Genomic DNA, 25,291 nt, shown 5'->3' with positions numbered 1-25,291 from the left:
TTGTGCCCGCTATATGTTAGCCGTACCATCCGTGTGTGTGTGTGCGTTTGGGGCGCTCTCTGTTCGGTTCGCTCTGTTGGGTTCGGGCACGGGGAGTCAAATATTTGACACAGCTTCTAACCATTTCGCATCGCGCTGCCTGGGGGCCGGTAACTTTCAGACCGGCAGGTCTGAGTTGCTTAGGTTCCGCTCAGCAAGCTCAAGGTAGGAATGGGAACGGCGGGTTTGCTATCTGGCCGCTTGCAGACGCTTTGCACCGATCGGAACGGAGGTTGAGGATGATTTCCTTTCGGTTCGGTTGAAAGGGTTTTTTGTTTCTTCTATGCCTGACACGTACCTATGCGCAGATGTGTTGGCCTAGCGTTCACAGTGAAAGGTGGACAAAAATGTAAACTTGTCGTTGGGAAAATAAGATTTAAATTATTTGAAATAGTAATTGAAAAATGCCATTCATAGTGTAGCAGCTGCCCAAGACATAATTCGTTGTTCGATAAGGAAGGAATAATGGAATGAGTAGAACTCTCATCTTGTTTTTAAGTTTTTATTTCCCACTTAGCTTCTTTGTATGGAACAACTTATGTTTTATGTTCTATTTGATGGCCAAAATGATCATAAAAAGCCTTGTTTCAATCTACTTTACGTACAAACTCTCAACTTAATTTTGCTTTTACGAATGAATGACTTCTTTATTCATTTCATTTCATTTCATTTACTAAATTTATAAAACTGTCATGTAGGCTACACTATAATAATAATTTACTTCACTCAATTCAATTCACTTTTAATAATAATTGTAATAATAATAACAAAAGTAATAATAATAATAATAATAATAATAATAATAAATAACAATAATAATAATAATAATAATAATAATAATAATAATAATAATAATAATAATAATAATAATAATAAAAATAATAATAATAATTATAATAATAATAATAATAATAATAATAATAATTATAATAATAATAATAATAATAATAATAATAATAATTATAATAATAATACAAAGAATAATGTAAGAAAGAATAATTGAAATTACAATAATTATAATGCAATAATCACGCATGAAATAATAACCTTAAAAAATAATTAAATGCAAACGCAAAAAAAAGACTTAAATAACATTATAGAAACGAAAAAAAGAATTTAGAAAAGGATTGAAAAGAGTTTAAGGAAGAGTCGAAATCAAAGAGTTCGTTAAAGTAGTTCTGAAACTATCTGAAAAAGCTAATCATCTTTTTTCTTCTTTTTTTTTTGTGTGTTTATGCATTCATTCAACTTAATTGAATTAACAATAGTTTAATAATGTTTTAAGTTTCTGCTCGGTTGCTTTGTGCAATGTTTTAGTATTTTATTTTTATAAATGATTGTTTGTTCACTTATTGTAGTTCGACTTATTTTTCAATCGTCTTTCATTACTTTTGTTTAAAATTTGTAATTTGTGATTTGGTTTTTTTTTCTACTTTTTTATTTTGTAGTTGTTGTGGTTATTTTTTTTTGCTCCCAAATTGTTTCTAAATTAACATATTCAATACAAAATCGAAACACTTAACCGTAGCCATAATTACCCATGCGAGTCACTTGTTCCTTGTCACCTTACCGAGCCCAAAAGTGAACGAGTGCCTGCATCTAATCTCCCTGAAAGCCCTGAAGATATCTGTCCCAAAAACCGTGATTTCCTACCCTCTGGATGTTGCTGGGGTGGATGTTCGCTCTCGCTGAAGATTCCCAGATCAATTCCAGCCCTGAAATGGACAGCTATACCGCCTCTTGACCGACCGACGGTGGCCCGTCGGTAAAGACACTTCAAAGCGGGCAAAACCCAGCACTGCTTGCCCAGGCTGGGAACCTTCACGCGTGGCACTAGCAATAGGGATTAGAAAATAACGGTGGTGGACGTGGAGTTCAAAATTGGTGTGCTAAAAATTTCGTGCAACTCAACGAGAAAACCTTCAACTAAACAAATGGAGAAAGTGTGTCCAGGGGGATGATGCTGCGGACACATTCACAGAGGCGCTGGTCAAACGCGTTAAAGGTCGCATTTAGCCTTTTACCTTTCACCACTCCAGGTCCAGCTTTCCAGCCTGTCATTTGCATGTGTGTCTCTCGAAGGCTCTTGCTATCTCTTTCTCTCTCTCTGTCCAATTCCCTTCAAGATTCGAACGTCATTACGGTAAGGGAGATTACCACGTGGCAAATCCTGTGCCGGCAAACGCCGAAAGGTCATCCCAAAAGGTATCCCCAGCAAGGAATGCATCTGGCAAAACCCGGGTTGAAGTGCGAATAAAATTTCCTCTCGCAATCTCGCACGCAATTTCTTTGCCTCTTTTTTGTGAACACTGCTTTGTTGTTTTACGTACAACACTTCCTGTCCCATTTGCCGGATGTGTTTCTGGCGTACCCCGGAATGGCCCGAAACTCCTAAAGTGCGGGTGATTGCGCTCTCTTCCCACCGGACCCAGTGGTCGGCATGTGTGGTGTTCGTCGTCGTCGTCATTGCTGCTGCTGCTGCTGCTGTGGGCAACGATGATGTGTGCTATCGGGTGTTGGTGCCGTTGTGCCTGTGCAAGAAGAAGCGCCGTGAATTATGGGTCCAGTCCCGTTTGGGGCATTCGCAGACGCAGCCCACACACACACATACGCAGAGGCGCCCGTATTGCGTGCGACCAAATGTTGGCCGAATGTGTGTGTGTGCATATGAAACGCATAAAAATAACGAGCATCACTTTACCACTTAGGTCCAGCCGGGCCAGCCGCCCCAGGTTGGACGAGGCAAACGAGCAGAGCGAATGGATGTTGGGATTTTTCCTTCGGAGCAGAAAATGAAAAATTATTCGCCCCAGTCGAGTGATGTCCTCCGGGAGGCCCGGGGTTGAGTGTTTCCCCGCAGCAGGAAGGGGACGGAGAAGAGCAGCATTTTCTTGTTCAAGTTTTTTCCTGTGCGTAGTTTTTCCACACTCAAATTCCATGTTAGCGGACGCAGCAGCGGCCCGAAGCGTACTTTAATCTGATACGGGTTTTGGATTTTAAGTTTGTAAGCAGCAGGGGGGTTTTTTGCTTTCTTTTTTTGTCTTTTCTTTTGTTTACTTTTTATTTCAGTACTCTGACGAAGGTATGAATTGTATCGTTTTTTTTTTACAGTTTTGGCGAAAGTTTTTCTTTTTTTTTCTTCTTCTGAATGCTACTTTACCTGTGGGAGTGAGATGGCTTTAAAATGGTGGGTTTAAAGTAAAAGTGAGTAGATTTACAAAGTAAAGCGTGTTTTTGCGAGATCAACAAGGACGATTGTGATAGTAAAACAAGAATACAGGTTCGCCGTTTGTGGCCTTAGATAAATAAAGTCAAAAAAATCGTAAGGCTTTTCTGAGAGCACTCCCTAGTGTATGCAGAGCATTGGCAAAGAGTTTCCTAGTTGTAATAAATTTTCAAATATCACACAATGTTTGTCTTCTCATTCGTCTTCTTCTTCTTCATGGCAATGGTATTGCGTCCTAAACAAACACGCCGGCTTTATACAAACTAACGAGACTTCCCTATGTAACAGGCAACGAGACTTATTTGTTTCTCCTGTTTAAAGTTACTAAGTAATGTCTCCATACTTGTTATTATTTTCATAGAAAAGAACCATTGTTTTGCTACTCAAATCACATATACACATATCCGAAATGATTGGTACTGCAGAATCAGATACTGGAGCTGAAAGGCACTGTCTCATTACTGGCAGAGGTTCATTATTCGTTCCGGAGCTGTAGAAGGTTTTAGGAGGAATTCCTGCTCCATTTGGATTCAGTATCAAATCCAGGAGCAGTGTGTGCTATGGTTCATTTTTAGGATCAAAATGGATTTGTAATCAGTTCCAAAAGCGATATAGATTTAGTCCCAGAACGGAAATGTATGAGTTAGTTATATGTTCCTGACCCAGTATGAGATCGTTTATCAGTTCCACGACTATTGAAGACTCCTGGTGAATTTCAGAATAGATCCATAATCAGTTATAGCATTTGTTTGGATTCAACGTTAGTTCCAGGAGTAATATGAGCTCAAGATCGGTCACAGGTATAGGTTCAGAATTAGTTCTAGCACCGGTTTGGGATGGGAATCAAATTTAGAATCGCATCTAATTTACACGTGAAATAGGTTTGGTATCAGTTCCAGAATCGGTATGGGTAAATGATCTAGAGCACTATCCAGATGATAACGGAAATGAGATATAAGAAGAAATAAATATAGCTAGTTCGTTTCAACGATTGTTATCATTAGATTAATCTTGTTTTAAAGCGCTTTTGAAGAATTGTTGAGATGCAATAAAAATTGTTTTAAAATTCAGAGTTTTTTTTAAGGATTTTTGATACTATCACAATATTATTATTTTTATTACTCCTAAATGTATGTTATATTGGCTACAGGAATTTTCACCTTGTATGTGTTGATAATATGATTTTTAAAGCATATTTAACTTAGGAGATTTTCTAATAAACAAGACAACTTTTGAGACTTATTTTCAAGTAATCTAAGGAAGTCTTATAGAACAAACCCATAACTAACATATAGCCTCAACAAGATATAGTAACATATTAATACATATTAAAAGAGTTCCATGTAATCGTCTTTCAGTTCAAATCTTGTATTAACCAAATTTCGGCAGAGGAAAATCAAAACAAGATCGATCCTATCTTGTGGAATGGATAATAATGTGAAAATGATAAAAATCTCTACGACACTTATCGTCACACACAACACCACCACACAGAAAGTTAGTGATCTATTAGTAGTGTGTAGTAGCAGTATCAATTAATGAAACTAGTAGATAGAAATAAAATGATACTGGTAATAAATATCAACGGTCGATTCGATCTTACGGCAGGCATTCTATGAAAGAACAGGCGACAGAAAGCGCCTTAGATGAAGGTTAGGAAAGGGAGAGTGGCGAACGTCGATAATGTCTAAGATTCCCTAATGATCGAACTATCTCTTCATTATCGATCGTGATGAATGACATATGACCTGACGCCACTCTTTCTCCTATGTCCACAGACAAGCGATAACATCTTAACAGATAGGAAAAATAATACATTGCTACATTATACACTATTTTGTTATTAACTAACTATTTTTCCCTTGGGTGCTTCTTAGGTTGCAAGGCCACAATTTGCGCATGCATTTCTGTACAAAAACAAACAAACTCAAAACCACATTTTTCCCCCGAAATCTTCCTACAGTCTATTATTTTCCCCCCAAAAAAAAACTAGCCAAACCAGCATGCAACAAGCAACGTCCAACAAAATAAAGAAGTATTTCAAACAACAACAAAGCCACACAACTCAAACAAAAAATAGAAAATCGCTCAAAACACCGAAAGTGTTTTAATTTGCGCAAATCGACAAAAATTGTTCGCACACTTTTTGATTTCAAATGAAGCAGCCGTAAATGTGAAAGACATTCATCGTGTTGGAACATCGCCGAAAAAAAAGCAAAAAACCAGCGACGAGCGTCACCAAAACAAAACGAGAAAAACAAGAAGCGAGAGACAGACAACACACCGAGACACCGGGACAAATGAACGCTTTTAACAGGCAAACATACGCGGGCGGAAGTGCAACATTGACACAAAACTTTTTGGCCACCGCGCGCGCACAGGCACACACACACCCGCCACGGCCGGCCAGCATGGTTGCTGTGGAGGGCAAAATGCTGGCTTTGCTATCGATTTCGGTTCCAACCACGCTCACTTCCCGTTTAAGGGTGTGTGTGTGTGGCCCCAAAAAGCGACACTGTCCTGCTGTCCGGTGCCGGGCGAAAAATGTTTAATGATCAAAAAATTCAAATAACTTTTTCCTCCCCTCAGCACCCCTTCGTGTCCGGTCATGATGTACCCCCGGTCTTTGTGTGTGCCCCCACCGTGTCGATGATTTCCACTGATGACGGGGAGGGGTTGGTGGGCGATGATACTGCCGGCTGCTGATGATAATAGCAGTGTCGCTCGGAACACCAGTTGGCTGGAGAAAACTGTCGCACGGAGTAGTGACAGTGACCACCAGACCAATGGGGAACGGGAATGATTGGGTAGTGATATTATTATGTATTTGTTTTATACGCGCACGCCGAGAATATGCTGTATGTTGCCCCAACAAAAAAAAATAGTGGCCAAAGTCCCGGGCACATAACTCGGACACATGCAAAAGGGAATACTGACTGCGTGTGTCTGACGCTACACCGAAACACACTCTTGTCCTTGCTTTGGCTTACGACCTCGAAACGGGACTGTGTAAAAGTTTGAGGTATTGATCTTTCGACAGCATGGCAAAACTACTATTGCGAGAAACGAGAGGGTTTTTTTTGCAAACAAGAAACAAAACAGGGCATCCAAACACTCACACACACACACACACACACACACACACACACACACAAAGACCAAAACTTCCTTCCAGAAAACAGGGGAAAGACCATCATTTCGTCGGTTTCAGGGTTGTAGCGGTGGAGAAAATGGCACAACTTTGCCGCTGTGCCCTCCGCCAAGTGCTAAATAGAATTTTGATACACGCCATAACAAGAGGCGGCAAAGCCGCCCCATTTCACATGGGGGGAGGTGGATGGGCGATGGGGGAATGTGACTGGAAGCACTGGTGGCGCAGTGGTTTGGTTCTAAATCGATTTTTATCGAAACATCAAACCGTCTCTGGAACTGGAATGGGAACGGAGCGCAGGGATGGAAGGTGTCAAATAATAATGAAGAATTTTTCCTTCCCACTCGACACTTTCGGCAAAGGGGGGAACATGCTTCGTTTGCTTATAGGAGTTGTTGCAAATCGTGCAAGAATGTGCTCACCGCCGCAGGGAAAACCCTTTCACCGGCGGACTGAAGAGTTGGATGGAGAGAGAGAGAGAGAGAGAGATTGGCTTGATGTTGGTGGTAGCAAAAAAACACGGAAGTATCGCTCGGTTCCCCCTCTTTTTTCTATTCTACACGAGATTGGCTTCAAGAAATATGGTTTTTATAGAGAGCACTTTGTGAGGGTAAGAGTGATGAAAGTGCTGGTTGTGAATTTTTCATGTTCGACAAACGGTTTAACTTTAACTTAACACTTTTGACCGAAGGGTTAAACCTGATAGCACACTACGGCCTTTTGCTCCCAGAACCAGAATTGTGTAGCGTAACTGTTGAACGAATGACTCTTCTTGCTAAAAGTCAGACGTAGATGTACCAACTTGCAGCCAGATGGTGAGACAACGAAATTATTTAATTAAGTAATGTACATCACACACACTATACGGCCATGCTTTTGATTTCTACAGGCTTCAAATATAGACGGTGAGGTATCGATTATATTCTCGTTAAACACTATTTAACTAACTCAAAACAAATTAAGCTTTACAATCAAGGCATACATAATGGCACAGTTGAAGTTCAATATCTAAAATAGAACAAATATAGCAAGCCACAGCATTTAGGTGTTTTATGATAAAAAAAACGATTTATAGATAAAGGATTTCCACAAAGATTTGAATGTTCCGAAAGCTGTCCCTGATAACAATGATGGAGTATTCTTGACAGTGGCGGCACTACTTGAACCTATCGGCCATGTCGGACTGTATCCGTAAGACCAGGAATAAATGGTTCAGCTCAAATACTCCAACCATCGATCTCCACTCGATTCTTTAGCAAAATCACTACCCTTTGATCGCTTATAGTCTCATCATTGAGTCGCTAATGAGGCGAATTCTTCATTGAAATATGGAAGATTCAGATATTTAGTTTTTAAATAATATTTACTACTCGTAACTGATTACAGACACCAATTCTTCTTCTTCTTCGTTTTGGCGTAAACGTCCTACGCGGACGTGCCGGCCTATACAAGGCTCTCGAGACTTAATTACCACGCAGCCGAATAATCAATCCTTGCTACGCGGGGACAATCCATTCTAGGCTTTGAACTCATGACAGGCATGTTATTGAGTCGTCCGAGTTGACGACTGTACCACGGGACTGCCCCTATGGCACCAATAGATCTGATAATTCTTTGCAAAGTGAAGGATGATCTAATATTTGATTAGCATACTTCATCATGCAAGACTCATCAGAGTTCTGTGCAATCGCAATCATTTGTTTAGAGGTAACAATGTGTAATGAAACTGTTAATTCATATTTGGAACCAAAGGAACAATCCTCTTCTTCTACGTCTTTGATGGTCATTGGTTTTATTTAGTATATTGTTGATGTAATGTAAGATTACTTACTTGCTTGCTTATCCGGAGTTACAGTTGCTTTGCAGGCTGTGCAGACCTGCTGCAGGAGTATCCGATACAGCTCACAGTCAGGTGCCTTTGTCTGTCCATTCCATTGATATCGCTTCATTGTCCACCATTTGTGCTTCCACACATACACAGGGCAGGTAGCGAGAGGTTCTTCGAGGTGAACTGCTTCTATAGGCTTCAGAACGACTAGTTGGCAGCCAGGCCAGCTCAGCTTCCACACTGTTATCGTTGATGACCTTTGACCCGAGTTGGGTGATATCTTGTTTTGGTGACTTCAAAAGTACACTTCTACAACGTTTTGGATTTGCTACTAGTGTCACCATCTGTTTGGTCTTTGCCTGTAAGGTTTCGAGCTTTTTCTGCTATCAGAGGTGCTCTTCGTTGGTTTTTATAGAAAAGCCGTAGACCAGTGATGTCTAAATCATCATCGTATGCCAGGATCTGGGTTGACATGTAGCAGATAGTATTCCCGAATTATCAACCCTCCTAAATTCACGGAAGGTCCTCTCTAACACCAAATTTAATAGGAGATAAGTGGCAGTGACGAAAGACCCTGGGAGTATTCATAGTCCCGACTTGACGTTGACCATAGCCATTGTGCTTGTAAGATGTAAGATATATGCAATAATAATCATCTGAATTCCAATAACTCCAATGAGGACTACTTATCTCCGGAAAATCATTGAAATCTTCCGGAAAATCATTGAGATTCTTAGTCAAGACGGGTTAGGAAATGATTTCGTTAATACTTTTCTAAACTAAAACAAGCAAACATCGTATAAACTGTTGTATGGAGACTTTAAGCCTTGTTGGTCACATTCTCCTCATCAATATCTAAATGAAAAATTGAAATGGAAATGGTTATGAAACTCTTCAAAATATACAACAAGGCACTCTTTACCCTACGTACATGATTTTCGGTCTATAATCTAAGAATTTAAACCTGCACCAAATGTACTTATTACCGTTCAGCACAAGTGGTACATCTTGAATGAAGCAATTTCTTCCTTTTCCTTAACCTTATAACCATTTTCTCCCAAATTTCCACCACAAACTTCGTAACCTTATTGCCTTATTGCACCTTTAAGCGAATTCAAAACTTTAAAATTTGTTGAGGGCAAACTTTAATATTAAAAAAGTATCGCCCAGCTGGTGCGGTATCGAAAGAAAAACAGATCCCGGTAAAGAACTCTACCTCGGCGCAACCGTACCAACCTTGTGGACAGTGTGGATGAATAGCAATACACCAACACACCAACACATTGCGGACTCCCCACCGACTTGGAACGGCGCCCGTTAGAAGCGTGATAAACTTCATTTTTCAAACGTTTCAAAAGAAAGAACGCCTCGCTTCTCACGCCTTTTCCACCCTCTCTGCCAACACAGCCGTTTTGCTTTCATTTATTCAATACATTTTCTCGGGGTTTCTATCCACTTTCCCGGGATCGGGTGGAAGTGTTGTGAAAGGGGGAAAAGAGGGGAGAAGCCACGGTAGTCAAGACAGTCATAAACAATGTTCCAATATTATTGCACACGCTCGGAATGGGTGAGCCGATGCTGGGTGGCGAACACACGGGAAGAGAGAGAGAGAGAGCAGGAAGGCTTAGAGCTTCCGTGTCAAGTGGCCACCGGTCCCGCGCGAAGGTAATCACCGGTGCACTGATTACCGGTAGGTCGGTGGTCAACTTCCAACGGTAGCGCGTGTCGTCGAACGAATCAATCGAAGACGCGAGCAGCGAGCTGTCGAAGACTCAAGATCCTCAAGCTTGCGGACGCTTGCTCGGAAGTGCTTCAAGTTCGCGTGAATGAACCGGTGAACACACAAGGAGGACAGCAGGAGTACGAAGGCACGAAATGGAGCATAATACTGCCACCGCAGGATATTACCAGCGCGCAGCGTCGTCTTTCGCCCGTCATCTTTCTCGAGTTCATTCGTTTATTCCTGTGCACACCGGGTGGACGCAAAGGGGCAACGGAGAACGCACAACGAGTGACGGCAAAGCATCCTTCTTTCTCTTCCTCCTCAACGGCTTCGAGCGCGAAACTTCAAAAGCTTCCGCAGCGCAACGTGACACGATGAAAGCGAAACCCCCGGCGCGAGCGCACCGTCCGGCGTGCATAATTTAATGAAAAGAATGGGCAAGTAGGGAGTCCGGAGGGGGGAAGCAGAAGAAGATAACCCCCCCCCCCTCTCCCACAGCAAGCAGCACACACACACACAACGGGAAAGGGAATGAGAAGTGGAGGAGAACGCATTCAGCATAATGCTGCTGCCGATGTTGCAAAAGATGAAAAGAAGCGAGCTGTTGGTGCATCATATAACAAGGCTGGTGCGAAAATACCCGCAGCCAAAGGAGCCCCTCGGGCGTGTGTGCGAGAGACGGAGAGAGAGCGAGGTGGGTGCAACGTGAAATGGAAACCCGTTATTTGGACGGTTTGTGTCGCGCAAAGGGCCAAAACGGGATGGATGGAAGGAAGAGATGTGACTCGCACGCGCGTCCTTCAACCCAAACCGCCCACGGGGCCACCAGACCACATTTTGCACATTCGCACAGGCACAGAAAACACAAGCCAAATGATTAAAGCAGCACCAGCTAGTGGAAGAGAGAAGAAGGAGAGAGAAGGAGAGAGAGAACACTCAAAAGAATGGAAAAACGAGCGCTAGAGCTGTAGGAGTATCTTGATGAGACCTTGCTCTCTCTCCAAAGACTGCAAAAACCCTTACTTTCCTAGGGGCAATTAACGGTTGGTCACTACTGTGCCCGCTCTTTCTTCGTCTCCTCTACCTGTCCTCAAAACTGGGCTAAAATTTAAATGACTACATTCTACAGCACAAAACAAAAGCTTTCTTTCCTTCGGGCGATAGAACAAAACGCGCTTTACATTTCATTTTTAATAATAATAATAAAAGTATGTGCATTTATTTGCTGACTTTGCTGAGCGCAGTAAAGGGTGCGCCAGTACTTACACAAGAGATTTCACGGGGTTTGGGGGGGCGGGAAAGGAGGGGTGTATTATTACGTGTATGAGCTATATTTACATTAATTTACACTCTGCTGCTAAAAACCCTATCTCCTGCCGGGTACTGGATGGGGCGCGTACGACTACTTGTGTAGATTATGGGCGATTCACTTGTTCTTGTGAGAGATTATGCTAAAATACACACACACATACACAGTCACACACAGTACAAAAACACGTGTATATGTTGTTTAATGGTATACAAAACTTATGCGCATTAATAGTATACAATGAAATCGATTTTGGTGGAATTTTTGGATTCCGAATCCGTTTCCCTTTTGCATCTCTTCTTCTAACATTACTTTCCTTTCTTTCTCTTTTTCTTTGTTGCGAAAAACATAAGTGAGCTTTGGAACCTAAACCCCGAAGCTGCTGCGTTCACACCTTCTTTGTGTGTTTCTTTTGCGAATAAGAATATGCCCAATATAGAGAGAGACAGAGTGAAAGAGACGACTTGCATTCGTCATAAATAATAATATAATTCCTCCGGCTACCTGCTCTAAATGCGCCCGGAATGGCCCGGTCAACAATAAATCGTAAAACACAACAAGGCTTCTTCTTGCAGGAATAAGAAGAAGAAGAAGAAGAAGAAGAAGAAGAAGCAAAAGCAAGGTTAAATGCCATTCTTCCCCTTCAAGGACGATTATTGATACAGTTCACTTCTATAGTATCAGGGTTCTTTTTGTTTTGGAAACTTATTTCGTTACATACTTTTTAACATTGAGTAATAAATATTGTTAAAATAATAATAATTATGATAAAAATGCAACTAAAATCGTAACAATGAAGGGCGGCCTACCTCTTATCGGCTATGGCTTATTGCCAAGCAAAAAAAGCATATTACTTCATTGATTGTTTTGCGTTCCCTCGCGTTCCTGATTCGTTTCGTGTTTGTTTTTTTTTACAATCCAATTCGATTATCTCTGCTATACGTTTGTGTAAGTTTTGCGTTTTCGTACTTCATTTTGTTTCAGTAACAAACACAAAAAAACACTTAATAGTTCACACTTTTTCACTTTTCTTCGCAATGCTTATGTTACATGTTTTTTGTAGCTGTTGCTGCTGCTATTTTTTCTTATTGCTACTTATTCGTTTCCTCTTGTGCCTTTACGTACGCGATAAAGGCGACCGCTAGGCGCCGCGATATATGATTTAATGACACAAGGCGCACGCACACGCTTCGTTGCTGCAGTTTCTACTAAGACATAGCTCTTTATCAAACGTAGACACACAGAAGGACACAGCGATAAAATTCGCGCAGCACTGTAACACGAGTGGTTTTTTTAAAAGGAATATTAAGGAAGGACGCGTGCTGAAACGAAAAGTACTGGCTTACGCATACATCGACCTAGTGTCGAGATGGAACAAGAGAGAGAGCTAATAAGCTTTGTCCTTCTTTTGTTTTTTTCAGGGCAACAAACAGGTATGTGTCTCCTTAACATTGCTATTATTTACAGTGCCTTTTTCTTTTAGCTCCAAAATTAAAAAAAAAATAAAATATTGCCCAAACTACAGACTACAGACACATCGCGCGCAGGTAGGTGGGTGTGAAAGGCTTTAGAGTGTAAGGGTTGTAATCAACATTCACAGTGTAACACACATTTAACAACGACAACTATGCATTCTTATACATCTTAAAAGCTTACTTCTAACAGTTGTTTTTATCTTTTTGGGGTGACAATTCCACTGGGAATTGATCCTTCTGATCGTTTCTCTTTCGCACGTGTGCGAAATACAACACACGCGCACACGCCTCTTCTCGTTCTCGTTCAAGCGTCCTTTGATAGGATCGTTGTTTGTGTCTGTTTCTATAGAAATAAACACAAACACACCTATAAACTGGCACTGTAGCCCGATGGCTGTAGAGCAGCTTGTCTGTTTGATGATGATTGCACGCAAAGAGGAAGAAAATGAGTCAGCAAAGCAGCCCCATTGCTTCCCCCCTGCTCTGCACTGCACGGAAACCCGCATCATCCACAAGCACTCTACAGCTCGATCAGCACCACTCAGGAGGAGTTGCGTGAGGCAGGATTTGGACCACCGCCCCCAATACCACCGCGCGGACCATTCAGTCCACCACCTCCTCCTGAACCTCTGGCCCCACTCCCTCCCCCACCGCCACCCTGCTGGCCGGGCGGGATGGCAGTAACAGTGAGCGAGTTCTGCGACACGGCACCGCGCGCCGCTCCCATCGGCGACGCCGTAATGGTGACCGAGTCCGAGCCGAGACCGCGCGAGCCCATGCTCGTGGCGCCCGGCTGATGGTGCGCGAACTGCTGCAGCAGGTACGGGAAGGGCAAATTGTTGAAGCACTGGCGGGCAAAGTTTTCGCTCAGTATCTGCGTGAGGGCGGCGTGCTGCTGCTGGTGCGGCGTGCCGAACAGCGGCCGGGACGGTGGCGCTGAGGAGGAAACCGGCCCCTGCGGATGCAGCGTGATGTAGTCGGAGTAGTTGCTGCTGAGCAGCTTCGAGCCGGCACCAGCGGTGGTGCTGGGCGACGCCGCCACGGGTGACGTTTTGAGCGGCACGAGCGAGGTCGAGTTGCTGGTGGGGACGATCTTGCGCCGCGGCACGGTGGCGGAGGTGAGTGTGGTGGAGGAGGTGGGCGGTTTCTTCGACGGTGTGGTACCACCGCCGCTGGCCGCAGCCGCCGCTATGGCCGACTTCATCTGGATGTCAAACATCGGGCCCATGCTGGCCATGGAGGGCAGCTGGGAGGGCGGCGTTTTCGATTTCGGCTGCTGGTAGCCGCTGGTGGCGGTTGGGGAGCGCTGGATCGGTGGGGACATTGCCATCCGCCCGTTCGCGAACGATTGCAGCTGCGAGGAGGAGGGTTTCGGTGCGATCGGCATGATCGACTTGGAGCTGGCGGATGACGTCGGCGGTGGCATCGTGCGGGAAGACGCTCCCGAGGGCGGCGACGGGGCCGACTTTGGCCCGCTGGCAGCAGCCCCCTTCGGAATTAAATCCACTTCTCGATAGTTGTTCAGCTTGAGCGTCCCGTTCTCGTTCACGGTCGCGTTCGGCAGCTTAAACTTGTTACCGCTGTTAACGGGGGGAAAGCTGCCCGAGCCTCCTCCCTTCGGTGTGCTGGGACGCGACACCGGTGGCATGGTGGGGGGCGGCTTTGATGACGTTTTCCCCGACGAAGAAGGTGAAGGTTTGTCGATCAAATCGATAATTTTGCGCTGCAGCGCATCAGCCGGCCGGTTGGCGGGCGGTGGCGCTGCCGAGGACACACTCGTTTTGGGCGGCGCACTGGCAGCCACACTGTAGGTCGGTGCCACCACGCTCGGTGAGCTCGATTTGCGTGCCATTGGCGATGCGGACATAGTGCCCGGCGATCCGGCGGCAGCCGCCGCCACCTTCCCCGGTGGCGTCCGGCGGCCGGGTTTCGACGCCGTCGTAGTTGTGCTGCTGGTCGGCAGCGGCAGCGGCAGCTTCACCTCCGTAATCGGCACCTCCGGCAGGGCCCGTATCTCGATGAAGTTGTTCTTCAGCTGCTTGTTGACGTTCTTGATGCGGGCCGCATCGTCGTCGTCGGTCGCGAGCGTCACCGACAGCCCGTCCGGTATGCCCGACGGGAACTTGTCGGCCGGATTGGGGGCGGCGACCGCGGCCGACAGTAGGGCCGGCTGCTTCTCCGGCGGCTGTTGCTTTTTATCTTCCGCGGTGGGACTGAGCGCTGAGGCGGGTCGCTTGTTGCCGGACGCGTTGGGAGTCGTCGTCGCCGCCGCCGGGCGGTCTTGCGGGGGTGAAGGCGATGAGGCTGGGATGGTGTTGGTGGAGGAGCCGGGCGGTGAGGTGCTGCCCGTCCTGCGATCGTTCAGCATGTTCTGCAGGTGGCTGTTGTAGGCGAGCGGGTTCGCGTACTTGAACTGCTTGGAGGAGAAGTTGAGGTTCGGGCTGTACTGGGGCGAGTCGGGCGAGTAGCTCGGCGAGCTGGACGAGTAGGAGGGGATGGGCGTGCGGGACCCGGCCGCGGCCGCCTTGCTGTTTAGCAGCGCGTAGTTCAGATAGTTCACCGGGCGTGCCTTCGTCCCCTGGCCTGCTTGGGCCGAGCCGGAAGATTTGGTGGCGTTACCAGTGGGCGCCCCGGCTGAGGATGAGGACGGCTTTGGGGCGGCTTTCGGTCCCGGGACGGCAAAACTGGCGCCCGTCGCTTCCGTCGTCGTGTTGGGCTTCTGCTGCTGTTCTGGTCCGTACACCTTCTGGTTCTTCTTCAGATCCTCCGGCCGCAGCTTGCTGATCTCGGTGTCCCGCGGCACTGTTACGGGCGGGGCACTGCTCTGTGGTGGTGGAATGTTGATCGACGGGTTGCTCTGGGCACGCTTCAGCTCCAGCCCCTTCTGCTGCCTGTTGGCACCGGCCGCCACACTGTGGGTGGTCGCGTTCGAGGCCTGTTGCTGTTGGGAACCATTGCTGAGGGGTTGTTGGGCGGGCGGGCTGGCACTCTTTACACCGGCAGTTCCGGCCGGAGCGGAGGTCGGCAGTTTGGTCGCTGCCGTCGGCTTGCGGATGTGCGTTTGCGGGACCGGAGGAACGGCTGGTTTCGGTGCGGTGGTGAGCGCCGGTCGGATCGGGACGGGCGCAGGTTTCTGCGGGACAGGCGCTGGTAGTACCTGCTGGGAGGGTTTCACCGCCGGGATGTTGTTGGCCGACACGATCGGGGGCGGTGGCGGCGGTGGAGGTGTTTTGAAGACGAATGGCCGCGGCGAGTCACGCTTGGGCGAGGGATCTTTCGCTTTGGTCGGCGCAGAAGAAGAGGGCAGCGGTGGTGACGGTTGGCCTGACGCTGCCGCTGCTGCTGTCGTTGTTGGTGGCTTCGGTTTGAGAAAGATCGGCGGCACGATATGTTCCGACGGGGAGCGAATGTTTTCCGCCACCGTCTTCTCCACGATCGCCTTGATCTCGTCGTTGGAAAGCTTTGGCTTCTTTGGGCCGGAGCGGGGCACACCACCACCCGACGACGCGTCCTTTGCTTTGCGCTTGGTCGTCGTGCCCGTGCCGTTGGAGGCTGGTGGTGACGTGCTATTCGTAGGAGCAGCCACCGGTGGGACACTGGAGGTGGAAGTGGGAGACTTCTTCCCAGCCGGCGCAACACTTTCCACCGCAGCCGGAGGTGTCGTCGTCGTCGCAGTGGTAGTGGCGGCGGCAGACGTTTTCGAAGGAGACGACGACTGTTCCGACGGCTTAATCGGCGTCAGCTGGAACGAGTTCAGGAACTGGGACTTCTCGTCGGCAAACTTCTGCTTCGGGGAGGGCGGTGTCGGCGGAGATGGCGGCAGTGGAGGCGGGGAAGGCGTCATGCTTTTCTCCGACTTGCGCGGCATGCCAAACTTCAGCGTGGCCGTCGCCATCTCAGGGCTGCGCTGATCGATCTTCAGCACAATCGGATGATGGTGGTGGTGGTGCTGCTGCTTGCCGTCCTCGGGGCTGCTCTTCTTTATCTTAAGCTTGCAGTAGGCAGGCGACGAACCCGACGAGCTGCTGTTTGAACCGTTCTTGGCGCTGTGCAGTCGCTTCGAGTCGGAGCGCTCGGGCTCGGGCACCGCCGACGGCTGGCTAAGGCCGGCGCTTAGCTCCACCTTGTACGGGACGAGGGCTAGCTGTTGGTGGTGCTTGGCGCTGCTCTTGCCGCTCTTGCTCTTGCTGCCGACCAGCCCGGTATCCTTCATCTGCTCGATCTTGAACTTGAGCTCGCGCGAGTTCTCCTCCATCTGCTGCAGCGTCGCGAGCGCGTCCTTGCGCTTGCGCTTCGACTTTTCCGACTTGTGGGACGACGACTTGGCGCCCTCGCTTCCCGGCGAGCTGGCGGAGGAAGAGGACGACGACGACGACGAATGGGTGCTCGGTTCGTCTGGCTGTGGGCTCTGCAGGATGCTCACGTACGTGTTCTTGTTCAGCCCAATCTTGAGCTTGATTGATTCGTTCTTGCGCGGTTGCGTCGGGGTGGCGGGCGATTCCGGCGCGGGTGTCACTGGGGCAGCCGTCGGCGGTTTGGACGCATCGGCACGGGGAGTGTTGGCGATGGTGTTGCTACTGCTACTGCTGTCACTTTCGTTCGATGCCGCCTCCGACACGATCCGATCGAGCCGCACCCGATTCTCCTTATCGTCCTCCTCGTCCACGGACGGTCGCTGGGCTGGCAGGGCAGTGACCAGACTGGGCGAACGGCGCAGCGCTACCTCGGGCAGCTCCACCGGGTTCGATTCCGTCGTGCGAATGCGATAGTAATACTTCATCGGTGCATCCTATGAGCGCAAAAAAGGGAGCAAAAGAATCGAAAAAACGGTTGGCAAAATGATGACATTTTCACATTGAAAAGGGACAAAACGATATTAAACAAAAATGAAAACAAAAAAAAACAATGAAAACACTTACCCGCTTCCAGGTGTAGATGTACGCCACGTCCATCAGCGTGTAGTAGTCGGGCAGGATGATCGTCTTCACTTTGTACATAATCTCCACGCAGAACTGGCGCTCCGAGATGCCGTACTTGTAGATGATAAACTTCTTCAGCAGCGCGATCGAAAACACCGCCGGGCAGAGCAGATACTTGGCCTTCAGCAACTCCTCGTTGTCTTCCGCCAGCTCCCTGCACAACAACAAAACGAAGAGAGAGATACGTTAAGGACATTCTCTTAATATAATTGTTGGCGAATTTGTGGACAATTTTCTCCCGCCCACCAGAGCAGAACTTTCCGACCAGTTGGGAAGCAGAGATGCTATTTCTAATTTCCTTCCTCTCTCTCTCTCGGCTTCTTCCCTCTGAGCTGCCTCAACTACTAAGAAGGAAGCTGGCGGTATAAATTATCGTTGGCAATAATTTTCGCGTTTTCCAGACATTCCTTGGATGATATGCTCTTGGAGGTGCATCTGCCGGGATGCGGTAAGATGTCTGGGGAGAGCATCGGCGAGCCGCTTTAAGCAAGCAAAACCTCGGGACGGGAATTTTGCACGTACTAACCTTCCTCTTCCGTCCCCATCCAAACACATCCCTTTCTCTCCACACACACACACACACGGGTGAGAAAATTTTCGGTAAATGTTCATGCCGGGAAAGGTTTATCTTCGTTGGAAGAAGGTTTCCTGAGGGCGGGAGAAGCAACAACCGAACCTTAGGGGGGAGGCGAAGGTGGCTAATAGTTATTGTCGGTATAGTCCGCCCTCCTCCTGGTCGGTGGTCCCAGCTCCCAGCCGGAGCTCGGAGTGATTCATTGGTATTTACCGAACGTGAAGAGGAAACTCAAATTAAGGAAAATACCGTGTTGAAGACACGTCCAGCGCGTCTAGCGTCCGCCAGAGCGTGTGTCTGGAGGGAGTCTTTGGGGGAGGAAGGTCTGCCACACTACAAAGAACAACACAACCAACCGACCAAGGCAGCTCGAGACAGAGCCACAGAGAGAGAGCGTCGTCGTGTGAATTCTTCTTCCCAAGCAAAACGACCCCAAGGAAATGGCAGCTAACCAGAGCTTCTAGAACCATCGGTCTGATAAGGAAACCGACACCCACACCACACCACACCCACACCGTAAGCGAAAAGGGAAAGGAAAATGGGTTTTGATTGTCCGTGTTTGTGTGTGATGTCCTTTCTAGTGGTGGGAGCTCGGAATCGAACCTAACCGATTCCGATTCCGTGTTCAGAGTCAATTCCTAAGCCGATTCCGATGCTGTAATCGATTCCGATTCTGGAGTCGATTCCAGAGCCGATTCCAGAGCCGATTCCGGAGTCGATTTCGAAGCCGATTCCAGAGCCGATTCCAGCGTCGATTCCAGAGCCGATTCCGGAGCCGATTCCAGAGTTGACTCCGGAGCCAATTCCAGAGTTGACTTCGGAGCCGATTCCAGAGTTAACTCCGGAGCCGATCCCGACTCGGCTCTGGAATCGATTTCGCTTTCCGATTCGAGTGCCGATTTCGATTCCGAGACCGATTCCGATTCCGGAACCGACTCCGATTCTGGAACCGATTCCGATTCTTAAGCCGATTCCGATTTTGGAGCCGATTTCGATTCTGGAACCGATTCCGATTCTGGAACCGATTCCGAATCTGGAGCCGATTCCGATTCTGGAGCCGATTTCGATTCCGGAACCGATTCCGATTCTAGAGCCGATTCCGGGACCAATTCCGGAATAGATTCCGATTCCGGAACCGATTCCGGATCCGATTCCGAAAATTGATTTCGAACCTACTATCCGGAATCGATTCCAGAAAACTGAGGAGCTAACCGAAATTGATTCCGTCAAAAACATAATTTTTCCCATCACTAGTCCTTTCCTTACCAACTGTGGAGGGTGGTTATTTCAACGCCGTTCAAATTGTGCTCTAAAATATCGATTCGAAATTCCGTGTGTTGAATTTGAGTAGGGAGAAAGGGAAGCGATACAGAAGTCTTCAAAAATCATCTCAAAAACGAACGGTAACGTTACATCCGCCGGTGATCATGCAGGCTCAATTGCGAGCGACGTAATCAAAATAATCAAACAATCCGACCACCACCAAGAGCGGCGTGTTGTTGGGGATGACGCGCGAGGAATCGTTTCTTTCTTTCCAGCTTTTTCCAATATTTTTTTGCCTCCATTGGACAATCCCTCATGAATTATTCGACATCTTTATCATTTTGCTGAAACAGGAGAATGTTTTTTTTTTGGTGGTGTTGTGTCGTCTCTCCAAACACAAGCGAAGAAGAGCAGACGACCCTACACACTACAGTGGGCGAATTAAATAAACAATTAAATCACCCACCGCAACAACAACAGAAAAACCCTCCGTAAGCGTATCTTTTTCCATCTTTTTCTTCTTCTTCGGGGGTGTATCAAAGATCAGTGATCCGTAGATTATAATTTGATACAGCAACGAGGGAGAGATAGAGAGCGAGCGATGGATCCTAAAATCATAAATATATCCTTTCTGGCTACATCAACTCACTACTCCGGGCCAGATGGAGGACACGTACAAAAATCAAAACACTCACACACGTACGACGTAGAAATCCTATTCCTCAGTCCCACCACCAGAATGCAATTATCTCCTCTCCTCCGCACAAGGATGGAGAAATTGGAAGCCAAAACCCACGAAAGCGGAACGGCGTGCGACAACAAGACGCGGTAATGATGCTCTCTCTCTCCGTCTCCCTTTCTCCTCGGGTTGCACAAACACAAAAATTAATGAGATGAAAATTGATTCTCAAGCTGTTTTGACGATCTTGCGCTTCCCGCGTGCCTCCCTTGGGGGATTTTGCTTGCCTGTCTGTATGTATGTGTGTATCACAATATCGACGGTTGCAGCACAGCATTCAGAGCAAAGGCAAAAGCATGCAAGTTTGGTGGCGCTGAGGGCACTTACTTTTCCGCGTACTCGAGCGATAGGGAGATCTTCTCGTTCGGGCTGAAGATGAGATACTCGGTGTCCTCGCCGCGCTGCTCCGGCGTCGCGACGGTGGCCATTTCCGGGTGCAGCCGGTAGAAGGCACGCCGCCGGCGCAGCTCATTTTCGTACAGCCGCGGCACCAGCTTGTACACGATCGCCTGCAGCGTTGCATCCGGTCTGGAAATAGAGAGAGAGCGGGAAGAAAGAAAGATGAAAAAACACAGTTAAATGAGACTGGTGAAAACTGTCGTTGGGTGGGTGTTAAGAAGCGGGAAGAGAAGGAGGAGGTCATTTTCAATCTCAGCGAGGGTGATGACGCGTGATGCGGTTGACACACGGACGGATGAAGATGATGATTTTAGTCGTCTTTGAAAGCTTGTGGAATGTCTCGCAAGAAGGAGCTCTGCTCTGCGATCGTGGCTTTGGCATTGGAATGAAATGGAAACGAATTTATCCCAACGGTTCCAACACACACACACAAAACACAGCGCACCAAAGAGAGATAAATGAGACCGATGCTACACACCTTTCGGGGTTTCGGGAATAGCTTCCACGTCAGCTTATTTCGGAAAGGCGAAATACGGAAGGAACGAAATTAAGAAGTTTTTCCAACCCATTTCCAAACACTACACACTTTACCCCACGTTGCTTCCTGTCCACAGCCCCAGGAGAAGTAGAGGGACAAGAAAACAGGGGACCGAGCTGACCAGAAACCGACATGACCTGGGATGGAAGGCGAAAGCCCCAAACCCACAGTTCTGTAAACGTCGTGGTTCTTGGGTGTGTGTAAGCCTTTTTCGTCCACAGTGCAAACATGGTACAAAAAGAAGAAGGAAAAAAAAAGAGCAAAAGAAGTCATCCGGACAGACACTGCCAAACGTTTTGAGGCAGAACCAAGAGATAGAGAGAGCGCGCGCTCCTGCAAAACCCAAAGAAACTAATTACAGTAGTGGAATAATGAGACAGTGGGGAGCACTAAAAACCATCCGAACGTCAACAGTCTCCTTCACCAGGGGGAAAGAAAGGGTGGCCAACTAGGAGGAGGTGCAGAGCGAAAGTGTTGCGTTCCGGTTGGAAGGATTTGGCTTTTTTCGCTCCATCTTCTTACTTTCTTTGCCACCAAGGAAGGTCGTCGTGATTGCATTTAGGAAGCAAGCCAGCAAGCGCCGTCAGGATAAAGCATCTTCTCTTCCACAAACACACACTCCCAGACAGGCACAGAGGAGCGCCGAAAATTGCAAACCCACATTAAAACAGACCTCATAAACAGCGGGTTTCATGTCCCTGGAGTACAACTTTCGGACAAATTAAATAGGACTTCCCTCCTCTTTGGACTGCAGAAAAGATGCGCCAATGGGCGCTTTTTGCTTCAAGGCGAAAGGGACTTCAAAGACACACACCGGGCAGGGAGGATTGTTTTCCGGTGTCGGGGTTTGAGTTTTAAGTCGAAAAGTTTGAATCATTTGCGTTAAAAAAAGAAAAATAGACGGTAAGCAGGAACGGGTGGGAAACTTATTTAATTTTCAAGCAAAATTAGAATGATCGCTGTAAAATAAGATAAGGATAAAATTAGGATACTTGCAGTTGTAATCTGCAGTAAGTAAGAGCAGATCTCAGGTTAGTATCGTTTCCGGATTTTACATTTTAATTGGCTTTTAAATTTGATTTTACCATTCAAATTGCAGCGTAAAGCCATCAGACTAATAAATCACTGTGCTGTCTGTGCTGTTTTGTGTTATGATACATAAAGAAAAAAAAATGAGTAAACCCCTTTTGCAACAGTAAAACGACTGATGCAGGGTTTGGCGATACATGGTGCTGCGATATTTATCGCCCACGAAGTGCAATATTGCTAGTGATATGCACTCGTACTGTCCTAAAATATGTGTTTACCCATCGAATATGATTCCGTGACACCGTCCCAAGAGGATTGCAAAACAACAGTGCATAACATGATTATATGATCACGTGCTTTTGTTGAGATTTAGACCACAAAAACAGTTATGGGAAAAAATAATTATGTTACAGATGTTAAAATTTGGTAAATTCATTTAAAAAAATATCACATTTCTGTCTTCTAAAAACAGTTACAGGCACTAATAACTATGCTACACACTGTAAACAAACGTTTTACTAAACTAAACGAAAACGGAAAGTGAATAAGCCAATTTTGAGAAGACTTTCAAGCATTCACAATGTAATAAATGAGTCGATTTAGTAGTTGAACGGTAAATTGAAGTAAAACATCCTTCTTTTGCTTCAAATTTATGATAATAAAATGCTTCAAAATTCGTAAACGACCCCGGAAGGTGTCAAAAATACACTGCAAATATATATTAGGACCGCTACAATTCCTTAAAGTTATGTAGAATAAAGAAAAAAACACTATCAAAATTATCAAAATAACTAACATTGTAAAGTGACCCAGTAAACCCTGTATAAGACTACACCCTTTCCAAAAGAACACAAAAAATGCTTGGTTATTGCTTATATCCCATCCCCAGGGCGCACACACACAGTCGGATGGTTCAATTAAAAATTTATCCACGTAACGTCAAAACGCAATCATACGCATCATCGTTGTCGGCCCGCCGGCGGGCCCTGGGAGGGAATGTTAGAACACTCATCCATCATCGCACCACCCTACTACACCATCCCGCGATACAGCATAAACGGCGACCAGCAGCAGCAACATACTGGCCATGTTCCCCGGGAGCGACGAGATCGAGAGAACGCTGGCGGCTTCTTTTGTGCGTTCATTTCTAAAATCCCCCCCACCCAGCGCGAGGCTTTTGAATGGAGAAAACGTACGGAAAATTCGGCACGGATTTTCCCTATCATTGTCATTGTCAGAGGGACTCATCCCAACCAGTGCAGACGACAGCCGTGCAGCCGGCGAAATAGAAGAAATTTATCGGCCTCAAAGCTCTCCCTGGGATGGACGGATGAGATTGTGTCATCTCGCGTAGTAGTAGTTGCAGCACCACCACAATAGGCAGAGAGAAGAGAAGCTTTCTTCAGCACAGGACCGACCTTTCGCGACAAATGATGACGCTCTGCTGGATGGATGACCTGGCTGCGCGCGGATTCACGTATGCAATCCATTCATTTACTGACTCAAGGGAGGACACGACGCTGGCCCCCAGACATGGTCGTCGAGGTCGTCTTTCGCTGATCAGCGATTTATTTCGCGGCGCGATGGATGAGTTTCGGGAGCTTCTGACACACATGATGATGGGTTTTGTGGAACACACTCACACACACACACACACACACACACACAGAGTGTGCCCGTCGGCAGTGGCATCACCTACACACTCATTTGGAGGAGGACAAATTTCACCCCCGGGACAACCAAGGTCCAAACGACCACCACACGACCATGTTTTGGCTGCTCTCTTGTTTTCCTTGTTTTTAATTTTCATTTTCACGATAAGCACCTACCGTTCCATTCGTTTTGGACACACCGAAACTCCCGATGGCCACCTCATCCACACGTCCAATTATGATCGCAAGGTTTGCCCGCTCGCTCCAAAAACCGGTTCTTCGGGGGGGGGGGATAGTTTTTGTTCCTTTTCTGTGCCCTCTGGAGCCGACGGAAAAAAAACCCGTCGCCCACGGGGTGCGCGGTCGAGGTGTCAGAAGGTGTAAAGAGGCGTCTCACACTCATAACCTTCTGTCCGGGGGGAGTCTCGTCCGGTAAGGTTGGGATGGAATTTATGGCGCTCGCACACACGAAGAGCACGCGAAAACCCGACGACACAAACGATTGGCGTCGTTGGTTGGTTCCTGTTCGTTTCTTTTTTTTTTTTTTTTTGGGAACAGCGACATGCTGGGAGGATATACGGTGATAACAACAGTTGAGATGAGGTTGGGATAAAAGGTTACGATGCCCTGTGTGGACGTGTGTATGTGTGTGTGTCCATGGTTGGTGATATAAAACTGAACCATTGAGCTCCAAAGACTCCACAGCACAGTGAATTCTGAGCTTTGAGAGCTTCACTAGGAGAAGACCTTGTCCGTCGTTGCTGGATATCATCGAGAGCAGTTCTTTTTTATGCTCTGCACTAACTCTACGTCTAAACCTCTGCCATAAAATGGTTCTTTAAAAATGATAATTACACACAAAAAAAAAGGAAACTTTCAGGAACAAAGAGAACTCTAGGCCACAATGCGGCGCTCTGGTGTAACGCTGGGTAAGTCTCGCACGGAATGAAGCGCTTTCTTTTATCACGAATTTGTCCCATCCGGGTGGAAAATATTAATCTAAAGCAGCAGTAGCAGTAGAAACAGAAGCACCACTGCAACTAACCATCTAACCATTCTGGGGAAGACCGCTACTAACTTCCCTGACGGTAGCAGCGCACAGCAGGGAGTAGTAGACACAGACGGGACACACTCCACAAGTCCCCAACTGCCACAGAAGGCTACCGTGACATAAAGCGATCTGTCTCCCGACAATTAGCCGTTGCGTCTGGGAGTGGTTGAGAGTTGAGGAGATGAAAAGTGGGTTTTGGCAAGCAATGAAAGAAGAACGGAGGAGAACAAAAAAAACTTACAACAAAAAATGCAGAATGATGAATCGCATGATGTAGAAACGGGGATACACTACACCACAGTGAGGAGTTAGTCTA

The 25,291-nt window shown here is 46.8% G+C and overlaps 1 protein-coding gene across 2 annotated transcripts in view; it reads right to left on the bottom strand.

The window, feature by feature from the left end:
- Positions 1-11,644: 11,644 nt before the first annotated feature.
- Positions 11,645-25,291, bottom strand: part of LOC120948722 (polycomb group protein Psc) — a 32,787-nt gene continuing 19,140 nt past the window's right edge. Inside the window, exons 3-5 of one of the 2 annotated variants that reach the window (XM_040365371.2) lie at positions 20,634-20,834; positions 17,671-17,884; positions 11,645-17,540 (exon numbers count right to left, since the gene is read on the bottom strand). In XM_040365371.2, the coding sequence (XP_040221305.2) occupies positions 13,293-17,540; positions 17,671-17,884; positions 20,634-20,834 (4,663 nt within the window). In that variant the 3' untranslated portion in view covers positions 11,645-13,292. The remainder of the gene's footprint in view (positions 17,541-17,670; positions 17,885-20,633; positions 20,835-25,291) is intronic. The other variant, XM_040365372.2, reaches the window with a different exon arrangement.

Source organism: Anopheles coluzzii, chromosome 2 (genome assembly GCF_943734685.1).
Source record: "Anopheles coluzzii chromosome 2, AcolN3, whole genome shotgun sequence".
Classification (NCBI taxonomy): domain Eukaryota; kingdom Metazoa; phylum Arthropoda; class Insecta; order Diptera; family Culicidae; genus Anopheles; species Anopheles coluzzii.
The sequence above is the reverse complement of the archived record's forward strand: the minus strand, read 5'-3'. Positions and strand labels throughout refer to the sequence as shown.